The sequence below is a fragment of the Bradysia coprophila genome, unplaced genomic scaffold, assembly GCF_014529535.1.
Source record: "Bradysia coprophila strain Holo2 unplaced genomic scaffold, BU_Bcop_v1 contig_297, whole genome shotgun sequence".
Classification (NCBI taxonomy): Eukaryota; Metazoa; Arthropoda; class Insecta; order Diptera; family Sciaridae; genus Bradysia; species Bradysia coprophila.
Window position 1 is genome coordinate 7,956,937 of NW_023503555.1, and position 27,376 is coordinate 7,984,312.

The 27,376-nt window shown below is 37.7% G+C and overlaps 1 protein-coding gene across 1 annotated transcript; it reads right to left on the minus strand.

The window, feature by feature from the left end:
- LOC119079016 (protein eyes shut) lies at positions 1–27,376 on the minus strand. The gene is made up of 19 exons (XM_037186787.1): positions 27,118–27,376; positions 17,786–18,093; positions 17,573–17,721; positions 17,222–17,374; positions 16,798–17,158; positions 12,907–13,714; positions 12,491–12,846; positions 12,371–12,423; positions 12,098–12,308; positions 11,715–12,007; positions 3,899–4,111; positions 3,457–3,834; positions 3,168–3,401; positions 2,475–3,105; positions 2,352–2,416; positions 2,056–2,298; positions 1,676–1,981; positions 688–840; positions 1–195 (listed from the first exon to the last, which is right to left on the minus strand). Exons 2-19 carry the CDS (start codon positions 17,971–17,973, stop codon positions 17–19), a joined length of 4,974 nt encoding a protein of 1,657 aa, XP_037042682.1. The 5' UTR covers positions 17,974–18,093; positions 27,118–27,376; the 3' UTR covers positions 1–16.

Consider the following 27,376-nt stretch of genomic DNA (forward strand, 5'->3'; position numbering starts at 1 on the left):
TGACATCACAATTTATTTACCATTGCAAATATGAAAAATCATCAAAATCGCATGAGCCAATGTTCTCTCCATCGTAGGATGAGAAATCGTTTAAGTCTTCAGTTCCAATATTGATATTTTCCAGGCATCCAACAAATGGCTTTTTGAAAATATTCTTGGTTTGTCGTTGCAATGTTTGATTGTTTGGTAATCCACCTGAAAAATTATGTAATTTTCGGGAATGAACAAAACGCTAAATGGATATCGACACACTTGGTCTTTAAGAGGGAAGTAATTTTCAAAATAGACCAATACTATTCTTGAGGGACCTGAATTCGGTGTAAGTACTCACCTTATGCGTATTGGTCTATGTTGAAATTTACTAAGCACAGATCGCTTACAGTGGAGTAAAGGATGTTCGTTTACATACTTTACAACCCTAGGCTTGTAAAACATTTCTTGTTTTGTGCGTCTTGTGTAAAGCTGTGCATGTAACTCGGGATAGAAGTGAATATTCACGTTTACGTTTGATTTTATCGATCTCGGATCAACAAAATTCGCACATAAACTTGAAATTTTTAACTTGACATTCCTATCTATATAAACATAAAATTGCCCTCACTTTTATGTGTGAACTGTGGCGGAGTCTTTTTCGTTATTTACTGTGGTCGGTGTCTCGACTATTCATTCAATCTGTTATAAACTTACCGATGAAAAACGGATGCTTTTCAAAATCGAAAAATTCGTCCATAATCGAGGGCCGCATTTTGATCAGTTTTTGATTTTCTGTAAATATTGGTCGATTGTCCACAGTGAATGTCACAATTTTTTCGTTTATTTCTAATTGAACATCGTGCCAACCTGTTTAGATTTAAAGTAGATTTCAGCACAGACCATGAAAATGGACGATTAAGCGTAAAGTTTGCGAGCCCGAGCGAAGCGAGTGCTTCATAAAAAGTGGGGTTTTTAAAAATTGGGGTTTTCGTTCTCGTTTCGAAACTAGAGCTACTGGCAGTTTTCATATTACAGCAATGTGAATCAGAGGATGTTTTCTTATGAGTTTTAACGTAGCGTCATGTAAAATACTGATATGTTGGACCAGTTTAGACCAGTTGGTGGCACCATCTGGTGTAAAAAAAGGTTGGGTTTTTTTTAGCCTCCGTTCTGGACTTTTGGGATCGTCGAGGTGGCAGTAGGTTGGCCGTGCAACTCCGTGGTCCAAAATCTTCCCAGGACAAGAACTCAAGGACTTTTAGGGCCTTAGAGGGTTTTGTTGGGTTTATTATGGACTTCTTGGCATGACTAAGGTGGTGGTAAGTTGGTTCATAAATTTCTATTGTAGACATTGTGAACGAATGGTCACATAATTCAAAAAATTTGCCTCAAAATTAAGGGACCGCATGATTTACGTAATATTGTTCAAAATTACCTGTCTAACTTGTCCAAGCGTTTAACAAATGAAAATCTAGATTTCTGTTTTAAGTTTGTTGCAACTTTTCATTTGTGAGACGATTTTTATGTGGAAAACCTCATAACAAACCACAATATGTTGAATTTCACTTATCCCGGGACTTTTGCTAGGAGGACAAATTTTCGAAATCGCTAAATTACAGCACATGGTCCGCAATGACTCCAGATCTCGCAAAACTTTCGCCGTAAAATTATCGCCCAAACTAAATCATCGCCTAAAACAAACCTCCATCGGCCACAAATCCTCCATTTGGCATTTCAAAAACATTTCCCGATCCATTGAGCAAATTACTGGCAAATTTCATCTGTCCATTTTGTATGCCCAATCCCACATAGCCATTTTCACTCTGCGTCCACAGCAGTAATCCGTCCATTGATATTGTCGAAAAATTGAGCGAAACCTTGAACTCGTTTTTGACGCGACTGCTGTAAACGACTGGTCCATTACGTTTCTCCTTAACTGGTATTCGTTTCGGATGAACCATTAGCCACGAATTACCACGGAAACTGGGCTTCGACGATTTGGAGGTGACTGTTGACGATTAATTTTATTTCACTCGATCTGTACACTACTCAGAAGGTCTGGGTAAAAGATTGTTTAAGTACCTATCTCACAATGGAATCCCCCGTAGCCATTCGGACAACTACATTCGCCACTCCTTAGACACTTGCCATTATTCTTGCAGTTGATATACTTGCAAGATTCTTTGAGCTCGCAATGGCGTCCTTTCGCCACTTCTGGGCACTTACAATGCGGCTGAAATGTACTGTCTAACCAACACTGTCCTTCGGATTCACAAGTATCGCCACCGCAAGGAGTACCATCACAATCATATAAATTCCTAGAAGCTGATGCACAAATATGGTTATTCTGACCCGCTTGTCATTGTCGTTTGTCTCACCGTAAATGTTACTCTCATTCAGAACAACTCTAAGTCCGTTCACAGAAAGGTGTCTGAGGCAGCCCCTGAAATTGTCAAAATAATGTTAAATTCTCGCCCTGGTGTTTCTGGTCGAAAACCAACCTCATCGGCATTGGATATCCGGAAATGGAAGAGCCGGGAAGCTCTGACAGATCAGGCACTCCACCCAAAAAGATATGCGAACCGTTTCCGATAAAAACGTCACTGGCAGATGCTAGTGCAGCTGAAGCAGTTCCTTCAACCCACAGACTGATACGCCTTCCACTTTGTGATGCCTTTACTTTATGCCATTCACCAATAGCCAGCATACGAACACTCCGAACGATATTAATCTGTTGATCGGTGGTGAGTATTCGAAACTCGACTACGCCACCTTGCAACGATAAACTGATAAATCCCGTGCTCGATTTCGATTGAAATGATCCGTAGAACAGCAGTAGTCCCTTTTCGGCCAACGGTTTAATTTGAAATTCAACGGAAAAATATTGGACACGACGAATTGCATTGGATGTGGTGGCCACAATCAGCATTCGTCTGTTGCTTGGTAACGTCACGTTGCTATAAAAACTCATTTTCTGGCTGTGGCTGGAATTCGCATTGGTGAGGGCGAACATTTTGTAGTTTTGATAATCAATTTCATTTTCGGACATGACCATGTCCAAGTCTCCTGGATGCAGCATTTCCAAAAACGAGCGTCTGCCACTTAAACCTACATCCGACAGCGATGTCAACTCTGGAATTCAGTACAAGTTAACACATTGGTGGTCTGCTGACTTGTCGTCCCTATTCTCTTACCACTTTCGCAATATTGACCAGTTCTCCCTAGTGGGCAATCACATTCATAGCCATTAACCAATGCAACACAGATCGATCCTGTGAAACATTTATTGTTTCCTTCGTCGCATGGATTGCTCCTCTGCGCACAAAGTGGACCGAAAAACCCTTCCTGGCATATACACGAAAATGTTGATCCGAGATTAAGACAAGCACCACCATTTTGGCATGCATGGCGATGGCATTCCTTTGTTCCTAAATTCACGAATGAAATTATCGATTAAAATCATTAAGTAGCCTGATAGCTTACCGCATTGGCCGACACCACGTCCTTGTACACCACGAGTCTCCTGTAACGGAACGACAACCATGCCCGCTTTGAAATGTACATCAAAAATGCAACCCTGAAAGCCCATATGCAAGGGAAGATCATGCGGTAGCGACGAAAAGTTTGACATTTTATGTCCACCCAGATACACTATCGGTTCAACGTTCATTTTGGTTAAGCTTCCCGGAGATCGACCGGATACGTTGTATTTTCCATCGACAGACAACCATGCTCGTCGCCCTAATCGACCCACATTAATGTTGATCGAAGTTCGCGCTGTTGTCTCTTTAAATTCTACCGGTTTCTCGGTAAATATTCGTCGTGGTCCGGATCCTAGATTCCATGTCAACATTATGTAGCCTAAATTGAGGGAAATTCTCGGTGGAAATATTTCTGCTCGAAAAGAAAATTTAGAAAATTTAACCTTGGACGAAACTTATCGCCATGTGGTCGCTCTTATCGTCGTGAAAGCTATTCTGACCGATGAAAGCCACCAGCGATATCTGTGTCATAGTTGTTGGCAGTATATTCAGACTTAGTTCCATTGAGTAGTCCAGAGGCAATTGAACCGGATACGCAACATACGAGGCTAGACCATTAACACTTCCGGAGAAATGTGGCTGTGCGATTTCAAGATCTGAAAAAAGAATTGAATTTAAGACTAAAAAAGCGAGGCCCAAAGTTTACCGAAGACACAAGGCAGTGAAGAATTTAGGAAAGTTTTGAAGGTTTCTAACCATCGTCGATAGTTCACTATAATGACGAATTTCTGTGTGTTCAACAAACTGCAGAATTCCCACTCCTCCTAAAACTCCTAAAATTCATAAAATGGACCAAATCCTCATAAAACTTCTAAAACTCCTAAAATGGGTTCAAGCTGCAATAAAACTGAAAAACTAGAAAAAAAAAAACCTGAACAACGCTGTGATATCGACACCACCAATTTTTTACTACAGAGTGCGTTGCAAATACTCTTTGATGACAATTTTTAGTATTCAATTATCTCTTGTTTTAAAAATTTTTTATTCTGGCAAGTTCTACATTCCATTTCCAACATTGTACGGAAATGAATCCGAGCTTTTTTTACGTTACGATTTGGCAATGGGTTGTTGATACATACGTAATTTACAAAATTAAGAAAGATACAAGCTCTCAGGTAGCAGCGATGTAAAAAATAGTAGAGACTAGAGACTACTTACTCAGTCTAAAACGGTTCAACAAAAAATATTCCAAAAAAGAGTACTCTTCAGTCTCAAAGTGTCGAAGAAACAAAAAAGTATCACAATGTGTTCAAAATGAGACTATTCAGTGAGCCTTGTTCATTATTTGTTCATCCGAAACATTTACGATAAAAAAAACAATTTGAGACTAAATTTGAGTTTCAAATAATTATGAGACTAGAGATAATAATTAAATAAATATTTGCGACAGAAAAGACTGCTCACAATAGTGGCGCAGCCAGTAAAAAGTCGATCTTTTCATATAAAAAAAAAATACAATAAATAAAAATCATCAATCTTCTTTTACATGCTTGCTAAGGGGCGCAAAAGAAATGTAAACCCACGGGGCGAAAGCTATCGCTTTCGCCCCTTGAATTTGACATTTCTTACTTTCGCCCCGCTTAGCAAGCATGTAATAGTTATTTTCATGTGTCGGGGCCGAAAATGAGGGAGTTTCGAGATTTTTCTCGGGTTTTCGACCCCTTACATGAAAAATTTTTTGAGTATCTGTTTTGGACGATTGATTTTAGGCACTTTCGCATGTAGCCCTCACTTCGTTCGGGCTACAACTCGCGAAATTGCCTAAAAACAATCGTCCAAAACAGATACACAAATAACTATTGTTTATCTGTTTTGGACGATTGTTTTTAGGCAATTGCGCTTGTTGTAGCCCGAACGAAGTGAGGTAATGTACTATTTCCCCAATGTTCCCAAAATGCAAGCGGCATTTCCACGTTGTATCGCGATTGAGATTCTTTGTAAAAGATAGTCTTTCGATTTAGCTTCACCAGTTGCTTTTTTCATTAAGGAACCCAATTTGTCTATGAATTTCTTCGTTTCTGGGCCCATACAACCTAGAGTCTCGAAGGCGAGTGGTGTTAATAAATAATTTTGTTTTAGAGAAATATAATGGTTATGCTTATGTCTCTCAGCTTTGTCTGCGATTGTGCGAGCTTTCTTTGAAGAATCATTAATATAAGAAGCAGCCATAGTATCCCTCACAGTCACATCCCACAAGAGTGATTTACCATGACTCCACGGTATCAACGTCATGCCGTCTGGTATTTTACCATCATCTCTTGAAACACCTGGGGGCTGTATAATATTTGGGACACCTGCACTAGAGAAAGCATGAGCGAAGATGTTATTCATTAGTTATTTGTGTATCTGTTTTGGACGATTGTTTTTAGGCAATTTCGCGAGTTGTAGCCCGAACGAAGTGAGGGCTACATGCGAAAGTGCCTAAAATCAATCGTCCAAAACAGATACTCAAGATATTATGTCTAGCTAATTTTCCTTCTGCGCATTTAGCGCATGATAGACCATGTAAACCATCTCTTTCCACCATTTTACCGCATATACATTTGTGTTCCTCACATAATTGTGAACCCACTCTAAGTCCAACAGCAATTCTGGCAGAGTTGTTATCCAATAACAATCCTAATTGACTCGATGGGATCACTTGCAGCCACTTTGAAGATTCTTTAGTTGATGACGCAAGTAATCGGGCACGAATCTTAAGATCACCATTTTCAAATAACTCATCGAATTGATGTTTGATCTTCGGAAGATCCCAATTCCTTTGTTCTTTTTTAAGCGTATCAGTTTCTGGAACAAAATTACGTGGAATTTCATCGATTAATTGTAAAATCTGATCATTAATTATTTTTAAGTTAAACTTTTGGAGTATGACACCACATAATTCTGACGACGAATAAACAGATGATAAATAGGCTGGCACTGCCAAATCCTCAACTCTCCTAATACCTATACCACCACAAGACAAAGGGAGAGATGCCTGATCCCACGACAAACCTTCTATTCTCGTATTCGCAATAGCCTCCAATGTCGACCGAAACATCTCATCAACAGATCTAAGATGATCGGGTAACAAGTAGGCTCTACAAGTACGCATCAAGTAATTAAATCTACAACCACTCAACGACTTCTTAAAAACACACAAAGCAGGATGGACATCCATCAGTTTAAGTCGGTCACACATCAACTTAACTGATTTGGTCTTAGAAGAAAACATCCTCTCTAAACCTGTCTCAAATATCGGTGTACCTAACAGTTCTAAGGAAGATTCATCAACCTTCTTAATACCTGGTAACAAAGCTGATATATCAGCATACATATGAGCTTCTTCATCAGGGGTCGCATTGATAAAGAAAACTTTACATTTCTTCGTATTCAGGCGTAGTCCTGAAACGTCATAAAACGATAACTTTCTGAATAGAGAACGTTAGCTAAATGGCCGCTAACGCTAATTTCCAACGCTAAATCCCCCGCTAACGCTAAAATCAACGGTAATGCCCTGTCAATAAATGGCACCATTGTGAATGCATACACATGGACGACGCAATTTTCGATTTATTTTCATTTATCATTTTAAAAGGTCATCCGGATCAATATTTTATTACTGCAATTCGTAGATCTAATTTGCAGGAAGGCAGCGACACTGTGCTGGAAAAAATCTATAAACTTTACAATGTGCTGTTCGACGACAAACATCCTCAACTACACAACAAACACGTGGTTAACCTGCAATTGAAACACATGAAATTATTTTGTGATTATTACTTCCACAATGTGATCGGATCAATATTTTATCAATGCAATTAGTAGATCTGACTTGTAGGAAGCCAGCGGTATTAAGCTGGAAAAGTTTTATTCACTTTTGATTGCAATAAAACGTTTTACGAATCACATTTTCCAACTGCATGTTCGTCGTGTGGAGGATACTATTTGTAACATTAAAAAGAGAATAAAAAACGTTTCCAGCTCAATACCGCTGGCTTCCTACAAGTCAGATCTACTAATTCCATCGATAAAATGTTAATCCGATCACATTGTGGGAGTAATAATCACAAAATTAATTCAGGTGTCTTGCCCGTTTCTCTTCTATATACTCATTGAAGAATATAACCTGAAGTTAATCATAATTCGCCGATCCATGAAGCAATCGTCTTCTTCTCGTCTTTTCTACCTCTTAATACATTCATTCCTGAACCCAATACCACATCTGTATATAGAAATACAGTTAAAACAATGCTCTGATCTGATACATCTCGCAATGAGAATGGAATTTCTTACCTGTCGTATTAAGAAAGACGCATAGGGGCTTAGAGGGTCTACGGATTATCTGTGTAAGAAAAGAAATCTCGTCCATTGATCCACCGTTCACTCACAGTCTCAGCGTCAGTTTTTTTTACCATATTCAAGACTTCAACCGAGCTAAACAGAACAATAAAAACCACGACAGAAGGGCCATATTCTAAGTCCAAGTACAGTCAAATCCCGTAAAAACGCAAGAGCGAATTAAACCAAAACAAAAGTCGTCCGAGTCTCGTTTATCCGTAGAGTACCCAGAGACACCGTTTTGTTCCGCTAAATTCAAAAACCTCGGAGTTCATCTTTACAATTCCAGTGTAAAGTGAAGACAAACACATTGGGGAACTCATCAGGGACGACTCGGTGTGTTTGTTACCTGTCTTGCCCGTTTCTCTTCTATATACTCATTGAAGAGTATAACCTGAAGTGAATCATAACTCGCCAATCCATGTGTTACACCGAGAAACACACCGACACCGAGACACACCGAAATTGCGTCGTCCATGTGTATGCATTCACAATGATGCCATTTATTGACTGGGCATTACCGTTGGTTTTAGCGTTAGCGGGGGATTTAGCGTTGGAAATTAGCGTTAGCGGCCGTTTAGCTAACGTTCTCTATTAGGCAACGTCAGATTTTCTTAACGCTAAATGCCACACACTAACGCTAACGCTAAATCCGTACGCTAATGGCAAATGCCGACGATAAAGGCAACATTAACGAGTTAGCCGACGCCATGTTGCTTTTAAATTTAACATCTGTGAGGCCAGCAATATCAGGCACTTTTTCATCTCTGAATATATCAGCAATCGCTGTTTGAAATTTAAAAATTAATTCATTGCCATAATTCTAAGGTCCATTAATATGAGATTCGCCTTTTATTTGCAAGAAATTTACTGAAATTAAAAATTTATTTATGAAATATGGATACGTGGTCCGCCATTTTGATGTAAGATTAAAGAAATCAAATGCAGTGCAATATGAAATAGAATCAATTCGAATTGGAATCAAAAATGGCCGACCATGTATCCATATTTCATAAATAAATTTTTAATTTCAGTAAATTTCTTGCAAATAAAAGGCGAATCTCATATTAATGGACCTTAGAATTATGGCAATGAATTAATTTTTAAATTTCAAACAGCGATTGCTGATATATTCAGAGATGAAAAAGTGCCTGATATTGCTGGCCTCACAGATGTTAAATTTAAAAGCAACATGGCGTCGGCTAACTCGTTAATGTTGCCTTTATCGTCGGCATTTGCCATTAGCGTACGGATTTAGCGTTAGCGTTAGTGTGTGGCATTTAGCGTTAAGAAAATCTGACGTTCTCTAATGGAGGACGCCAGCATTTTTCGACGAAAACGATAATGCCCCACAATAACAGTAATTCCCAACAATAATGCCCCGTCAAAAATGGCGACCATTGTGAATGCATTCACATGGACAAGTCAATTTTCTATTTATTTTTGATTTTTATGCTAAAAGTTCGTCCGGATCTATATTTTATCACAGCAATCCGTAGATCTAATCTGTAGCGAGCTAGCGACTTTGAGCTGGAAAAAATCTATTCACTTTACAACGCGCTGTACGACAACAAACATCATGTGTTCCGCTTGCAGGTTAAGCACGTGTTTGTTGTGTAGTGGATGATGTTTGTCGTCGAACAGCGCGTTGTAAAGTGAATAGTTTTTTTCCAGCTCATTGTCGCTAGCTCGCTACAAATTAGATCTACGGATTGCTGTGATAAAATATAGATCCGGACGAACTTTTAGCATAAAAATCAAAAATAAATAGAAAATTGACTTGTCCATGTGAATGCATTCACAATGGTCGCCATTTTTGACGGGGCATTAGAGGATGCCAGCTTTTTTCGACGAAAACGATAATGCCCCACAATAACAGTAATTCCCAACAATAATGCCCCGTCAAAAATGGCGACCATTGTGAATGCATTCACATGGACAAGTCAATTTTCTATTTATTTTTGATTTTTATGCTAAAAGTTCGTCCGGATCTATATTTTATCACAGCAATCCGTAGATCTAATTTGTAGCGAGCTAGCGACAATGAGCTGGAAAAAAACTATTCACTTTACAACGCGCTGTTCGACGACAAACATCATCCACTACACAACAAACACGTGCTTAACCTGCAAGCGGAACACATGATGTTTGTTGTCGTACAGCGCGTTGTAAAGTGAATAGATTTTTTCCAGCTCAAAGTCGCTAGCTCGCTACAGATTAGATCTACGGATTGCTGTGATAAAATATAGATCCGGACGAACTTTTAGCATAAAAATCAAAAATAAATAGAAAATTGACTTGTCCATGTGAATGCATTCACAATGGTCGCCATTTTTGACGGGGCATTATTGTTGGGAATTACTGTTATTGTGGGGCATTATCGTTTTCGTCGAAAAATGCTGGCGTCCTCCATTATTGTTGGGAATTACTGTTATTGTGGGGCATTATCGTTTTCGTCGAAAAAAGCTGGCATCCTCTAATATCAACTAAAACAGTCGATAATTCATCACCTATAGTACCATCGTCTAAATACCAGCCATTAAATCGAGACAAAAGGGAATGCGTCATTCGCATTATACCTATACAGAAACCTGTAGGACCCAACGGGTCTAGAGTGAGACCCTTGAGTATACGTTTTTGATAGTCTCGAGAGACCAGAACTTTTACTCGGGTCGTTGAAATCTGCTTGGGATCTGGTTCGGATAAAGTACCGAGAACTTGATTTTCAATATACTCGTTAGTTGGTTTTACGTGTGGTATCGTGATGGAATCAATTCAGACTTACAGCATCGCTAAGGACCAATTTTTGGGATTTTTTCAAAGAACGAAAGAAGTTGAGATTGGTTTTATGACTGTTGTATTGGTTTCGTTAGAGTTGTGTGTCGTTGAAGTATTGAAATTATAACCGAAGAAGTTTTTTAATGCATATCTGTGGAGTTTTTCTTAAAAGACTCTCGTTGATTTCATTTGATTTTTTCAGAGTTTTTATTTTCAAGTGTTACTGAACTTATAGGTCATTTCGGACAGATGTCCATAAAGCTTTTTGTATCGTTGCAAACCGTTCTTTTGACCTGCAAGATATTGCTGTCTCGATGGTACGTATATACATGGGAATTCTCTGAGTTTGCTTACCATTGGCTGAGGATTTTCAAACCAAAGGACCCGTATATGACGAAACAGTGTCTTTGTTCGAGTATTAACTCAACATTTCTTTTACGGAATCTCGTGCTAGGCTCATTTATGAGTATACCCTTTTAGAAACAATTTTGGTATTTCGAGTTAGTTAGTTGCTGAATTGCAAAGTTAAAAATTGTTGTTATTGTGTAAATTGTGCCTTGAATGAAGAACGAAGTTTGTAAAACGTTTGTTTTGGTAATTTTCGAAGGTCGACGTTCTCAGTTAAATTCTTTTATGCATTAAAATTTTCTAAAATACCGTTAGTCATCCTAAAATTATCAAAAAATTAGTTGAAAAACCTCCTAAAATTCTCCTAAAATTTTCTAAAAAACCTCCTAAAATCCTAAAATTATGAGGCGTTCGAAGTCGTGGGAACTCTGAAACTGAAAGTCATTTGTTGGTTGGAGGCAAAACTCATTCGTAAAAGACCCAAAAAATAAGAAATTTCATACAAAAACCAATATGGCTAGTGTGGGACTGATTGCCGAAAAGATAGACATTTCAAAACTTGTTACACAAAGAACTATCAAATTTTGACCCGATCTAATGTTCCAATTTTCAACACGGAAGTGTATACGTTCCCTGCTAAATTCACCACTGGTTTGTGTCTTTGCCAAACTTTGGGCAATTTTCACACTCAATTTTGTAACTGAAACATTTACAACCAGACAGGGCTTTCAAGTGTTTCCTGTTCATACTCACTGTGTTCGCAGAAATGGCCGTGTTTCCCATACGGACATAAACATAGATACCCGCTTCCCGGGAACAATACGCACGTCGATCCATACTGACATGGATTATTTTCGCAAACACTTATCTCACACCTCTTGCCCCTGAATCCCGGTGGGCATTTGCAATGCCATGTGTCTTGAACGTCAGTTGAATCCATACTTTTGTCACTGTCCTCCTCCACGCAAATGCCTCTATTTTGGCATGGATTCGACAAACAGGTAAGAGATCCACATTCTGTTATACCGATCGTATCCACTGCATCGCTATGAATTAAACAAAAATTGGAAATTTTAGGCGATAGCATGACTTGGCAATCCTCATCCATCCACTATTGTTTTTGGTCGTTTAGTTACCCGAAAATGTTCAAACTCTGACCATTAATTCTTAATGATTGCATACACCCGGTGAAGCCTGGTTTACCAACCAAATTATTAACCAGACTGATTGGAGCTTGAGGCGTTCCACCCAAATGCAACCACGAATTTTCAATATTTTGCTCATATCGAATATTGAGTGGCAGTAGATTTAACCAAGTCGGTTGATAGCCGGACATAGCCAATGTATCTATGGTTTCCAATGCAGAATGTAAGTGTGATGGAAAAAAAGGTTTTCTTTATTGTTCTCACCATTCACGCGAAGAAACGCTTTGCAATGAGTGTAGTTGTGAATGAAATCGAGTCTGAAATCGGTTAATCATTGAATAAGGTTACAATGACTGAAAAGGAATGTTCAAATTGAACACGCACTCAGCTTGAATGGAGATATCGTCCCCCGTATTAACTGGCATTTCCAGTTCACTCAACAACATTGTTTGTTGGCCACAAGAGAACTGAAACTGTAACAACCCTCTGTGTAGAAACAGTGCCATGTAGTAATTGCCCCGTGAACTTTGTGCAGTTGCTAACAGAATTAATCCATCGGAAGCTCGTGTCCGAGCATTTACTTCCACTTGTATGTTGAATGGTCGTTTCCGACTATATGCACTCTGCTCGGCCGAAGGATGTATAATGTGGCTAATGAAGGAGTTACCGTTGAAGGCAGCATTTTGGATGGATACTCGAGTTTCGCACAGAGACCCTTCGTAAGGTAAGGGACATTTACACTGGAATCAAAAAATGAACTTGAAATTAACAGGATAAAAATGTTCCTTCATTCAAACAACCTTATCACCACCTTCCGGCGTTGATACACAGGTACCACCATTTTGGCATACTTTGGCACAAGCTATCGGTTTGCTGGTGGACACATTTTTGTCCACTTCGATTGTGGTCGGTATTACATATTCTGTTGTCGTCTCCGTTGTCATAGTAGGTTGCTGACCATCAACTGTTGATGTTTCGCTCTTGTCCACGAAAACTGTAGACTCGGTGGTGGTTTTCATCGTTGGATAATCAGTGAAGAACGAATTGCTTAACGTTGTATCGTCGAGTATTGTATTGTAATCCGTGGTTGACCGATACATAACATCTGTAGTAACAGAGCTTGCAGTCGTAGTTTCCGGTACAGCAGTCGTTTCCGATTCTGTACCCTCCGTCGTTATACTACCAACATCAATGAATTGTGTTACATCGGAAGTAGTTTCTGTTGTCGTCGTAACTAGATTAACGGTGGTCGAATCCGGATAACTCTCCGAAGTAAGCGAAATGCTGGTGGTTAATTCCACCGTACTTGTCGTACTTGTTAGCACAGTTGTAGTTTCGTAACTATCGATTATGGAATTGTCGTCCGTTGCCATTTCAGTTGTAGCATCCGAAATAACGGTTGATGTTATCTCAAATTGAACCGTAGGTGATGCGGTGTTTGCTGTTTCATAAGTCGAAAACATTGTGGTCGTAAAATCGGATGTGTAGTTACAGTCGTAGTCGTCAGTGTCAAGCATGAGACATTCACAAGACATTCCGGTGATTTGTGGCGGACATGAACAGCTATATTCATCGATTCCATCTATACATGTACCGCCGTTAACGCATCTGGAACAGGGTGGAAAATATTTTTTTTCCTTCCAATTTATTTGTCAAAAAAAAACCCAAACTACAGTTTGTTATAAATTATAGAGTTTCATTCTTAAACCCCTAAACACAAATAAAAAAATCCCTTTCACCATTTACACACATTATTTCCTTCGTTTCACCCTCAAAATTGTTTTCGCTTTTTTTTTGTGTGTGTGTTCCTAAGAGTTCTCATGCAATATATACAATACACAAGTTAGGTATCCCACATAAAATTCAAGTATAAATATATTGTCGGTACAGATAAGTGAATAGGAGGTAGTATGGCTATTTTTCCCTTTTCACTCATTTCGGAATGTATAGTAAGCAGAGCCGTTGGTGGACGTTAAGTGAGTGATTCACCGGGCCTAACAGAGATGGAAACTTGACACATCACGTAATTGTCGCATACGAAACAACAATTGGAAAATTTTCCTAAATTTTTCCAAAAAATATTTTTGAGAAAATTCGGAAAAATGCAGAAAAATTCTGAAAATATTGGAAAACATTTTCCCATAGTTAGTCCCTGAATTTTTTACATCCCTTAGCAATGTTAGGTCAACATCTGTCAAAATGAGGTTCAGGTCAGGTGTTTTCAACGTCTGAAAATGGATTAAATTAATCTACCTTTAAACCTCGTTCGATTTAATTTTGGTAAAATTACCAGATAAAAACCATTCCCGCAACTCTCTACTTAAGCTAACAAGTGACGAGAGACTTTCAGCATGCTTTTACTCGTACTTCCCATCAAATTGTTACAGATCGACCTGATAGCAGCGCTATGCGAAAATACGGTAAAGTATTGAACCAATCATTCAATCTATTGAGTTGATACACCAATTTCAAAGAAATGTCTTCAAAAAAGTTGCGATTGGTTACAACAATTATTGTGATACGAATTGGGACTATTTCTTTATGAAAAAGTTTTCCAGAATTTTACCCAAAAATATTTGTAAAAATAGTCCAGTGGACATATAAGTCAGCCATGGGACGATTTTTGGTAAAATTTTGGTAAAAATGATACAGTTAGAGGCAGTGAAATTTCAGCATGAATTTGCTTCAGCTGTTTTTCAGCTGATCCACAAAAACAATACGGTCCAGTGGACCGTCGGTCCACACTACTACTACCAATTTATGCTGAAATTTCACTGCTTCTGACTGTACGTACTTACAACACATGAAAAAATTTAGAAAAGTCTCTTTTGCGGAACTAATTAGCATGCCTTTATTAATTATAAGAATTATTTGTGAACATAGTATGTTCAACATACTTTAGCTTTATGACACAAAAGCATTTTGAAGTGAAACCAAAATATTTGATGGCTTCTTCAGGAAAATAATTTTTACGACTCATATCACTCACGCGGTGGATACTTTTACCATTTATTTTTATATCTTCTGAGCCACATTTGACATTGCCTTCCACAAAAAAAAACGTAATTTTGAGAAAAGATTGAATAATGTGGGAAGAATGTCACAGTTAACGTAGAATGTCGTTCATATGGTTCATAGGTTCCATTTACTATTTATTCACTGAATTGAATACACTTATATGTTGGTCGACGAACTATGTTATGATTCCACAAGAATTATAATAGTTTTCGCAAGTTTAAAAATTTGCTCCCAAAATTTTGGATCCCAAAAATAAAGCCCAGCACGCACAACTTCATAGCTACGGCCCTGAGCACATTTTTTTTTTCTTTGCGTTTTTTTTTTTTTTGGCAAGGTAGTCAAACATCTTGTGTAATAAAGTTCACCTGATTACTACTACTACGCTCGATTGTGTGAAATATTATGCTTTTTTATATGAAAAGTTTACGGAAAACTGGTCGATGATTTTATCCATTAATATTAAGAAAGTAAAAAATAAATCAGACGAAATTGGAAAAACTTTAGCCGAAGTGCTGACATTGAAAATGATTGTTTTTTCTATTCCTTTGCATTTAATGGAAAGCTCAGTTGATATAAGAAATGGAATATCACTACCATTGCTGTTTCCAAGGACTTTATTGTGGAGACATTTAAATATAAATTTCTATGAATAGTAGCCGGAGGTTTCTGTTCATATGCGCAATGTTTCTGATTATAAAGTTTTAAAGAACATAGAAATGTAGAAAGTTCTGTCCACTTTCACATAGAAACAATTCACTTTACACGAAAACTCATCAATACAAGAATAGGAATTCTCATATATTTTATTGTAGTTTCGGATAGAGGAGCTTCTGTAATGAGGAGAAATCACTTTTCTGGAAGAAATTCGTTCCCACAATTTCGATATATCAGGGAATGAAGGATCAAATTCTTCCAATATCTCGATAACTTCGTAGGTATGTGTTGTACAGCTTTGGTCGGACAGAACCGATTAAACTGAATAGCTACAGCGGGAATAGAGTTGAAAGTGACAAAAAATGTTGGTATATCAGGAATTTTTTGAAGGAACTTCATTTCTGAAGTCAAATGAGGAATAATGGTGAAAAAAGATTTTCTTCCGAACCATTCATACCTGTGTAATTCTAGAATTTTGAGGAACTTTTATAGTTTTTTTGAGATCCCTTCTGACTTTTCAGATTATTGTAGTGGTAGTAGGTTGGTTCCTACACTTTCATCGATCCACACGTGGTCCAACATCTTCCCAGATATAGAACTTCAGGATTTTGAGTGATTTTTCAGATTTTTTTGTGTGCCCTTCTGGATTTAAGGGATCATTAAAGTGGTAGTAGGTCGCTTCATTACAAAAACTTTCCAAAATTTTGAGATGTCACTCCTCTGGAAAAAGTTTGTTAGTAAACTTTCAAAATTTCGAAGCTATAAAGGGTAAAGGATGATGAAATTCCTTATCTCTTTACTTTCAAAATGACTGATATCACTAATAATAAGGGTTACCCATTTTGCGTCTGAGCTCAAAAACTTTACCAGATTGCACTAATTGCACCTGCAGATTTTTAACGAATTGAAAGATATTTGGTGTCTTAAGAGATACTAAAATTAAATGCTAATGTCACATTGATATCTGACGTTTTTTTCTATCAATTAAACAATAAAATTTACAAACTTTGTCAACTTACCGTGGCGACATCAGTTCACATTCGTCGTATTTATGCTCACACTTTTCGCCGTGAAAATCTGGTACACAATAGCACACTGGCGTTCCCAATTCCATCAAACAAAGTGCATTGTTCTGACACGGCGAATCGTCGCAAAGCATAATTGCCTCTTCACAATTTTCGCCCGTATACCCTGCCGTACAGGCACACTGATAGCTTGCCAGTTTGTCAATACAAATAGCACCATTTTTACACGGTGCACTTTCACATTCGTCGATTTCAACATCACAATAATCGCCCGTATAACCGGCCACACAATTGCAGCTGAACTCGAGACCGACTCCTTCGATACATTCGCCACCATTGTAACATCGTTCGTCACCTGTATTCATTGGAATGTGAGCTTAAATTTTCAGGGGATGATTTATTCGTTATGATCACAGACCTGTTGTGCATACAGCAACATCAACGTCGCAATTGCTTCCCAAGAATCCGGGCTGGCATACACAAACATAACTATTGTCTCTATCATAACAACTTCCTCCATTCTGGCAGGGATTGGAAAGACATTCGTTCAAGTTTTCTTCACAGTTTAAACCTGAAGGAAGTGACGTTTTAGGTTAAATAGGGTGTCTTGCACCTATCTCCTGACACATATTGTTCTTTAATTCATTAAAAAGTTTAAGAATAAAAGAACAATACGTGTCGGACTTCTGATACATGTCCGGAGGCGAAGACTTGTGCGCTCACCCTACCGTGTCTGCAAATGAAATTTCTTTTAAAATATAAAATTTACCGACAAATCCATCCTGGCAACTGCAATTGTATGCAGCAACTCCATCAATGCATGTTCCGTCGTTTTGGCATGGCGACGACCAACATTCATCCCAATTCGTCTGGCAATTTGTGCCAGTATAACCATCGATACAATAACAAGAGTATGTGCTAGAATTGCGTTACCGTCATTTTCAATGTAAAATTCATTTTTAATGTGAAAAATACTTCGAACCTATTTAAATCATCCATACATACACCGAAAACGCATGGATTACTCAGGCATGCCAATCCAGCCCAACCGATATTAAATGTACAACATACCAGTAGCAATAGGAAAATCCATGATCTGAGGTAATCGTTGAAAAATAATTGGATGCCGATGGTATGCAGATAATGAGGCTTTTGTGTGGCAATGCTCATTTTGATGGTATATATGTTGTCTAAAATCTCGGTATGTATAATGTATTGGCGTTCAACGGAATTTCCACGAAATTTTATGTAGCTTTGACTGTGTTGGCATTGATTGATGTTTTTATTTTACTGTAAATGCAAGAGGATCAAAGGATGATACATTGTGTAGTGTAAGGTATAGTCAGGCAGCTTTTATGGATTTTTTTAAAATTTATTTCGATCCTATGTGAATCAATTTTTTGTCTCAGACACTATTTTTGGAAAAATCTTTTCTCTTTTTTCAGCAATTTTTCCTAAGTTTCCCAATTTTCCTCAGAATTTTTCCCATTTTCCCGAAAATTGTTTTTGGAAAAATATTGGAAAATTGCGAGTGATGATACCACGCTACTGACTATTCGCTAAACATTAGACGCCCATGTAGTTTTCGATTTCAGCTGGAGATATTTTTAGTGATTCCAAACGTCCTGTTTTAGGACGCAACGATTTGATCTACTCAAGATTTAACATTCCATCTGGGGGTAATCTCAGCGATTCTGGACTCAAGATTTCAACAGTAGGAAAGAGAAAATGAAAGTTTTTGTGGAGTTTTGACTGGAAATGATTTCTGCGATTCCGAACGTATAACGTCGAACCGAAGTTGAGGACTGAAATCGTTAAACTGATTTGTCCTGTTTTTACGACGTTTTCAGGTTTACGGATTATTCACGTTTTCAGGTTTCCGATTTTCAGATGGATCGGTTCTCGCGTTTTTACCTTCGTTTTCAGATTTTCGGAATTTTCCCGTTTTCAGATATTAACGCGTTTACAGTGATTCCAAACGCTCTGGTTAAGAGCGCAACGTTTGATCTGCTGCGTATCATTTTGCATAGAAACTTAGCAACTTCGTTATGAATGGGTTTTCACATTTCAATTCAGAATCATCACAGCTGTCTTTGAAAGTCAATTTTCAGTTTTCATGTCATTTGGAAAGAATTCGTTTAGTGGACGATCTGGAGCTGTTTACCTTCCCTGTTTTTTGAGTTTTGAAATTAAGTTGTGGAGTGTGTGCTGCTGCCGAACCTGAGTTATACGTGTGTATGGCGAGTCTTTTGTGATTTTCTCTGCGAGAATGTTTTGTTGTTTGGCTACGATTTGGGTCTTTCATAGTAGCATTCCATCAATGTCCACAAGCTTTCCATCAGACGATGGCACTTATCTATGTTGCCTTTCAAAAACTAGTTCAACTGTAAGGCTACTGCTTTCTTGTGAAAGAGGCTAGCGGAAGCAACTGAAGATAGTCAGTCCACTCTGACTTTTGGACCGCCGCTAGTTCTCGAGGTCGAAACAGCTTTCTTTTTCTCAATTCATTCACTAAACGTGAACCATGGGAAAGGGAAAAGCGTTGGCTTTGTTTGTGAATTTATTTTCTGTTTTAGCTTTTCATTTATAGGCATTTCAGCTGGGGGTATTTTCAGTGATTCCAAACGTCCTGTATAAGGACGCAACGTTTGAACTACACTGGATCTTCAATCAACAATTAATTGTTGTTCGAGTTGTTATTTTTTAAGTTGGCGGCTTCAGTCTAATAGCCTTGCGCTGTGGGTGAGCCCTAGTGTTGCATTTAGTCCGTTGCCAAATCGCAACGTTAAAAAACTTGGCAATAAATGCCCTTTCGAATGATTTAATAATCGGAAAATTGGGAAAAAGCGTGAAAGTTTTGCGAAAATTGGTGGAAAAATGTTTTCCCAAAAACAGTACCTGTTTTGTATAGCCGTGAAGTATCGCCAAAGTCAAATTGACAAGATTTAGTTTTTTTAAGGTTTCGTCACATTTTGGCGTTTCTTCACACTCTGGCGATTTTTCTTGTCGTTTCTTCGCACTTTGCTGATTTTTCTTGACGATTTTTTTTTCGCTATTCTTCACTGGAATCGGTTTTGTCTGCAACAAAATCAAGCGCTTGAGCCATCAAATCCTTTCAGAAACCAATTAATTATCTGTTATCGACAGCAACGACAAAAATGAGCGACGACCTCCAGCATAGCACTGATCCTAGCATTATAAAATATTCGCAATCTGATGAAATGAAGATCTGTTGTTAAGATAAAAGACTTATTTTCGAGGTATGGGCCAACACATATAACACGAACAATCTTCATCGGTTGCCCTTATCCCTAAGTCTCCTAATCCCTAAGCCTGCCAATATGACGGTTGATCACTAGGCAACAGAGGTCATGTACACGGATGGTGACATAGTGCGTTGGATAGGTCTTGGTGCCTTGAATGGGGAACACACCTCCGTTCGTCCCAGTGACGTCTATATGGAGAGGTAACCAACTCGAATATAATGAAAAAGAAAGTGCACCGATCCGGTTGGCCGGGTGTTGAGGAATTTTGCGCCGTGTCATTCACAATGACCCACAAAGTGACATTTTCCTTACACAAAATGTGTAATTTGTCAATTATTGTGAATGAAGCGGCGCGGAATTCCTAGCAGCCGTGGTTCAGACCAGAAAAAAATTTCACCCACACAGTCAAAAAAAATCCGTTTTTACCGTACGATGAAAGAAACCTATAGATTAAGGTTAGCTCGCGTTGTATGCGTTTTTTATGTAGGTGGAAGCACGGATTTCTTAACTTGTAAAATTAAAAAATCAAAACCCACTACTGACCAGTGGCTACTCGCTTAACGAACAAATAATGTCAGAAGAAATTCCTTACTTTATTGCAAGAAATCCTTAGCAATAAGAAAAAAGTGTTATGAGAGGGAACGAAAAGTGATGTCACAAGACAAAAAGGTGAGAAAAAGTTGTTTTTTCGGCTCTCTATCTGGTGAGAGAATGTGACGTTTTTGGTCCGTCTGAATAAAAAATATTTTGCGATAGTTTCAAGGGGAAGTTTTAAATTTAATCCTTATGTAAAAGGTAATAAGGTGGTCGAACGACTACACCCAAAACTAACGTTTATTTAGAGCTTAACGTTTATTTAAACATTCGTGTTCGGAATCGCGGTCATAAATTTTTCAAAAAGGATTCTGATGAAAAGATAATTATCAAAAATGAAATAATAATACGAGATACACAAATGAAGGCTACAATTATAGCTAGGTACCGAATTTGTGGTCGTTAATGTGGTCGTACATATTTCGAAAAGATATCTGGTGAAAAGGTATCACCGAAAATAAAATACGAAAATCACTTGCAGGCTACAATTTCAACTAAACATCCATGCCTCCCAACGTAGTTCGGAATTTCGTATGTAGTGTTATGTCGGAATTAAAATCTCCTTTCATTTCGTGAACGACCTTAAATCAGCCTGTTATTCCCTTTGAAATTCCTTTGGAAGCCATTTGTTGGTATTTTGGGGTGTTATTTGTGTGTAATGACAATCTCTCTCTCTCTTCCTCTTTCTGAACTGAATTTATTTGTACTTTAGGGGTGTTAAAACTTTAAATCGCTTTGAAGTTAAATTTGCCCGTATTTTAATTAGATTGCACACTGTAACAGCATTCCCAATGATTCGGTGCATCGCACGTAATAAGTTAAAGAGCGTACTTAACTTCTTATTTAATATTGGACCACAAATTAGCATTGTACCGGAAACAAACAACAAACGAACAAGAGAAGATTATGTTGTGTATGCTGTATTCATAAATCATTTCGGCTATACCTGCCTGAAAGTTAAACAAACGAAAGTTTGGCTGTATAACAAATACAATTAGTTAATGAGTTGCATCTTGTCAGAATTTATGCATCCAAAGTTTGTCTAAACTTTCATCTGTAAATACACGTATTTACAACAAAAACATTAAAATAAATAATCTCCAGACCATGATGAGCCGCAAATATCCGTCTGTATACTTCATACTCCTAGTCATTCAATTTAATTGAAATTTTATCATCGAAGTATATTTGCATGCAAACTGCAATATCCAAGGCAATAAGTTGAGCTCGCGATTTCAACGTTTCAATTCCATTTGGAGCGTCGTGTCGTATTGAATGTTTGATCAATTTTCCCAGAAATTTATTCAGCTCTGATATGTTAAAGCGATAACCAGTTGCCATAGCCGCACAATTTTAGTGCTCATTATACAAACTGTAACAGATTTTTATTATCTGACTGAATGTAAATGTAGAACAATGTAGTATATGGGTGGATTATGGTATTCGGCAGTCAACACCTAGTTTGATGGTGAAAATTTTATTGTGGAAAAGACGAATTTCCAGTTAAGTGGGTTCGAAAGTTTTTTACATTTTGGACATTTTAACGATCCAATTGCGCTTTGCTCAGAAACTGACATTATTTTTGAAGATTCCATCAACGTCTATCAAGGCTGATTTAAAGCTAGACATCTAAATTTCTAATTATTTGAGCTACTGTTCAATCAAGTGTGTCGGCATGGTCTGTCAAAGCATAGTGAGCTTTATGATGCATAATCTCCTAAGACGATCGAATCATCTGATTGACAGTCTTTGTGCATTATCGTGAAACTCACTAAACTTTGACATAAGCTGATGACGCAAACATTGCTGGGATATTTACAAGGTTCTGATAGAAGAGGTTCCCACGAAGTCGGGTGACACCGAAATTGATAAACGCATTCACTACTTGAAGAAGATGTTTTTTTTAGGAAAATTCAGAATTTTGTTTTTGTTAAGTTGTTCTTTTCAACTAAACTTCGTAGCCGTTGACGCAATTTGTGTGTCATCACCTTCGTGATCAACTCAGAGTTTCAGAACAAATACGCTTGGAATTTGAAATCAAGGGCCAATTTTCATGCAAATTTCGTCTTGGATTTTCGTGAATTTCCTTGTTTTGTGAATATTTCAAGAAAATTCACGAAAATACGATAAAGCTGATTCTTATTTTTCAACCGCACGAAAGGTTTTGGCTCGAAAAATCGATACATTTCGGCGAACTCCGAGAACACCCTTTCGCCATCATAAAATGTTTGTCTTTACCATAATAATTCCTGTTATCAGTAGTTCCTCAATGAAGCATGATTTTTCGCAAGCACTCCGGCGAGAAAATTCGCCATGTTCGTCAATGTACCATGACCGGCAATTTAAAAAAAAAATGAAATTGTGGGACTGCTAAACGACATTCTAACAAAAAAAAAAATTGACGGCTGATTTGGACTCAAGCAACGCAAGGAATGTTTAACATTTAATGTTGCTTCAACGGTAACAGTTACCCTGTTTCAGACGGCAAGCATACGACCTGTATTATAGCCGGGTCTATTAATTCCATAGATCAAAGTATTTTTGATCTGTTGATTTCAAATCTTGTACTTCAATTTTTTTAACTTTCATTTTACTTTATAAAGAACCATTTTACTGAACAAAGCACTAGAACAGAATTTTCAAGAGCGGCGTTATCGACGCAGTAGTCCAAATTTCTCATATAGAAATAAATTAATTAATTGGAACGCAGAAGCATTTTTCAAAAATGAAGGGCCGTTAAAAAAATCTGTTCTAGTGTTTTGTTCAGTGCTATGATTTTACCCACAGTCTGTCATTATTTTGGTCGTCGTTATCGATAATAGATGAATAACAGCACGACAGAGTAAAGTTAACCAGGCAGGAGCGCTGGTTTGATTAGGGACCTGAATAATTTGGTACGAAAAGTTTGGGGAGTTACCGGAAGTTAGGAATATCCAAAGAATTTGGGAGTCAAATGAAATCACGAATAAAGTCGATTCCATCAGCAGTTCTTTGAAAGAGAAAAGTGATATGGCAAGATTTAAAGCAAATTCTGTACACGAATCCGGTGCTTGGCTGCAAGCATTACCGTCACCACAACTTGGAACACATCTATCCAATGACGAATTCGGGGTTGCACTATCACTACGCCTTGGTGTTCCAATCGTTCGTCCTCATGTTTGTATATGTGGGGAAAAAGTTAATCAATACGGACATCATGGTCTATCATGCTCCAAAGCGAATGGTACAAATCCACGTCATGCAAATGGAAACAATATTCTCCAACGAGCATTGAAGAGTGGTCTAGTTCCAGCTATTCTCGAACCACCTGGCTGTTCGAGACCGGATGGAAAAAAACCAGACGGAATGAGCTTAGTTCCTTGGGCGAGAGGAAGGTCATTGTTGTGGGATTTTACCTGTAAGGACACTTTCGCACCGTCATATCTAAATTCTTCGTCTAAGCACGCCGGTTACGTCGCAAAAGTAGGGGAAAGGATTAAAATCAGCCATTATTCACAACTGGCTAACCAGTTCATTTTCATTCCGGTTGCTACGGAGACGTCAGGGGTAATAGGAAAATTGGGCCTGGATTTAATCAAAAAAATCGGAAGTAAAATCACCGATACTACGAATGAAAAATTCAACGCATAAGCATCGCCATTCAAAAAGGAAACGTGGCATCAATTTTGGGCACAATTCCACCATCGAAAGATTTGAAGGAGGTGTTTTATCTTTAAACATTGTAAAATGAAATACATATATGAAATATTTCTAAATTAAATGCACTTCTTGAATAATCTAGTAGCCCTATATTTTTTGCGAATAAAATTTTTCAATTTATGTCAGTGTTCATTTAAGTTCATTTTCATACAGTGTATTAGGTCCCTTGTATGACGTTTCGAAAATGAACCGCTCCTGCCTGGTTTATTTTACTCTGCCGTGATAACAGCCGTATGTGACAGGTTAATGGTTTTTCGAACGTATCTTTTGAACTAGTCAGGTTGACTGGAGCTCAAAACTTCAGAAATGATTGTCGCTTTCAGGGCAAAAAAGTTTATGAAAATCGGTTGAGAATGTGTAGTTCCAGAGATATGTTAGTTACGCCCTTTAGTAAAGTTGCCCTCAATATATTTTAATTCACCATTCGAATGAGGCCGTACACATTCTAGAATCACTAGAAACATCGATTTGTATCAGTTGTTGTTCAGTCATCGAATTAATATTGTGGTTCCTCACCTCATCGTTACTCTAATGCGTTTAGAAATTATTTTTGTTATAAAAATGTCACTCGCACGAAATCGCTTTTTATTGGAAAAGTATTGACTTCATCGTCAACTACAGCTATTAAGTATTTGTGTCAACTATCAATTGTTTGATTTTTGTACATGTGTGCGCAAGTCAATTTCTGATAGTTGATATCTTATAGCAGAGATCTACTAGAAGCAGTGCTGTGCTTATAGTCGATATCTGATAGTTGAGTACGTTGAGTAATAGCATTAAACATCTAAGTTGAAGTTGATGCATTCTACTTCCAACTAACAATTTGAAAGGTTCATTGATTCAACATTTTGGAATTATAAGAGCGAGCTGATCATACAATTTCGTCAGTGGATTCGTGGTACTCGTCCAGTTTGCATCTCCGTTGAAACATTCTGCTGTGAATGAAAACAATTGTTGGGACAGTCGGCGATCAGTTGGTTGCTGACGGTTAAATCGTTTTTTTTATCCTGTTCATAATTTGTATCGATTCCATTTTCGATTATATTTCACATCATATACATAATAACACGATCACGATATGAGGCAAAACAAAAAGATCCTGAACGATTAATACGTATCGTCCGAGTCTAAACTCTAACATTAAAATTGAGCATTAAAATAGAAATCGAATAAAGGCTTCGATTTGAATGAAATATGCACGCAAGTAATAAATATGAGATTGGCATCTAAACCATAAACTATGAGGAATCCAGTCCAGTAAATTCACATCATTTAGCACGAGTCTTTGACCACAACAATATTTGTCTTGGGTATGTTTTGCCACACTCGGGCCGACGAGCCTACTACGAAGTTGCACATTTAGTGTCTAAAAAAAATCCTTGGCGTGTGATAATGCACATTGTGTGCCTAAAATAGTATTTTTCGTCAATAGTGACGAAATGTATAGTTTTTCGACATTTTCTTTCCCGATCGAAAATTTCAATTTTTCGGTACTTATCGGAGATAAAATAGATTTGTTACTCGGACCAAATAGGTACAGTTTTTGACCACGGTGGTTAAAACGTCAGAGGATGAAGCGAAGCATAATGTAGGTTTTTATGCTTTTTAGGCACAATATGTGTAGATTATCACTCGAGGCCGCAAAGGCCGATTGTGGCAGTACACTTCTTGCGCCCAAGAAAGCATTCATCACCAAATTGCATTTTGCAAAGTTTTTCGCAAAAAAGCCAACGAAAGTTTCACTTTTCGTCAATGAGGTGAAAAATACACCTTTTCGCAACAAGTGACGTAAAGTAGCACTTTCTTTCGCTTTTATTGCGAAAAACGTTGCATACAATTCGATGATAAATACTTTTTCGGGCACACGATGTGTATTGTCACACTCGGCCTACGGCCTCGAGTCACTATCTACACATCTAGTGGGTTGCTAGGAATTTCGCGCCGCGTCATTCAAAATAATTGACAAAATGACACATTTCGTATAAGGAAAATGTCACTTTGTGGGTTATTGTGAATCACACGGCACGAAATTCCTCAACACCATCTAGTGGCTAAAAAATCATTTATCACACGGTTGTTTAAATAACTGTTTCGGTCCTAGTGACATAATATACTATTTCACACGCTAAAACGTCGAAAGCCTTTGTAGTGAAAAGCGCTGTGCTTAGCTCGGGAAAAAAAGTTGGAAATTGTATTTTCTCGGGATCCCCTCGAAATGCAATTTCCATGAGATAAGTAACTATTACTCTTTCATTCGTCTTGATATATAGTTTTGCTACTAACCTGCAGGGACTATTTTTAGGAAGAATTTTATTTTATTTTCTTAAATTTTCCTAATTTTCTATAAAAAAAACTATTTTTTGAAAAATTCGGGAAAATTTAGGAAAATACGGGAAATGTCCCACCGCTAAATTTTTCATTTCTGTGATTAGCCGTAACTAAATGGTCAAAAACAATACAAAACAAGAAAATGTGAGAGCCTTCGCCTTGTTTGAAAGCCACTTTCATATTAATTTCCTCTCGAAATTGTTCCCAATGGGTCCAACTACCGAAATGTGAAACGGATTCATGTTTATGTCATACAAATTTGGTCGAAATTTATTCAGCCGGCAATGTATGAATAAACAAATTCGAAAACCTTTCACTGTACACATACTTGTCCAATCAAATGGTTGTATATACATCCCTTTATAGCATACAAATTCTGAGTAAACATTTTCAGTTTGTTACCTTATCAAATATGCAGTCTACCAACCTTTTCACAAAAAAAACCGCCAGTACACAACTATAATATTCAAAACCAACCACTTGTTACATAGAAACCACAAAAAACGAAAAATGTGTCCCGCACCACATAATCTTAATTTACATTCGGTTGTAACGTAACATTTATGCTATGACTGTACATTAATTATGTGAAAATGATGTGCGGCTTTAATTTTATCGTTAAACAGTTGACCGGAACCGACGACGTCAATTTTGGACAAACAATGAACGTGGTCTAATTGCACGGA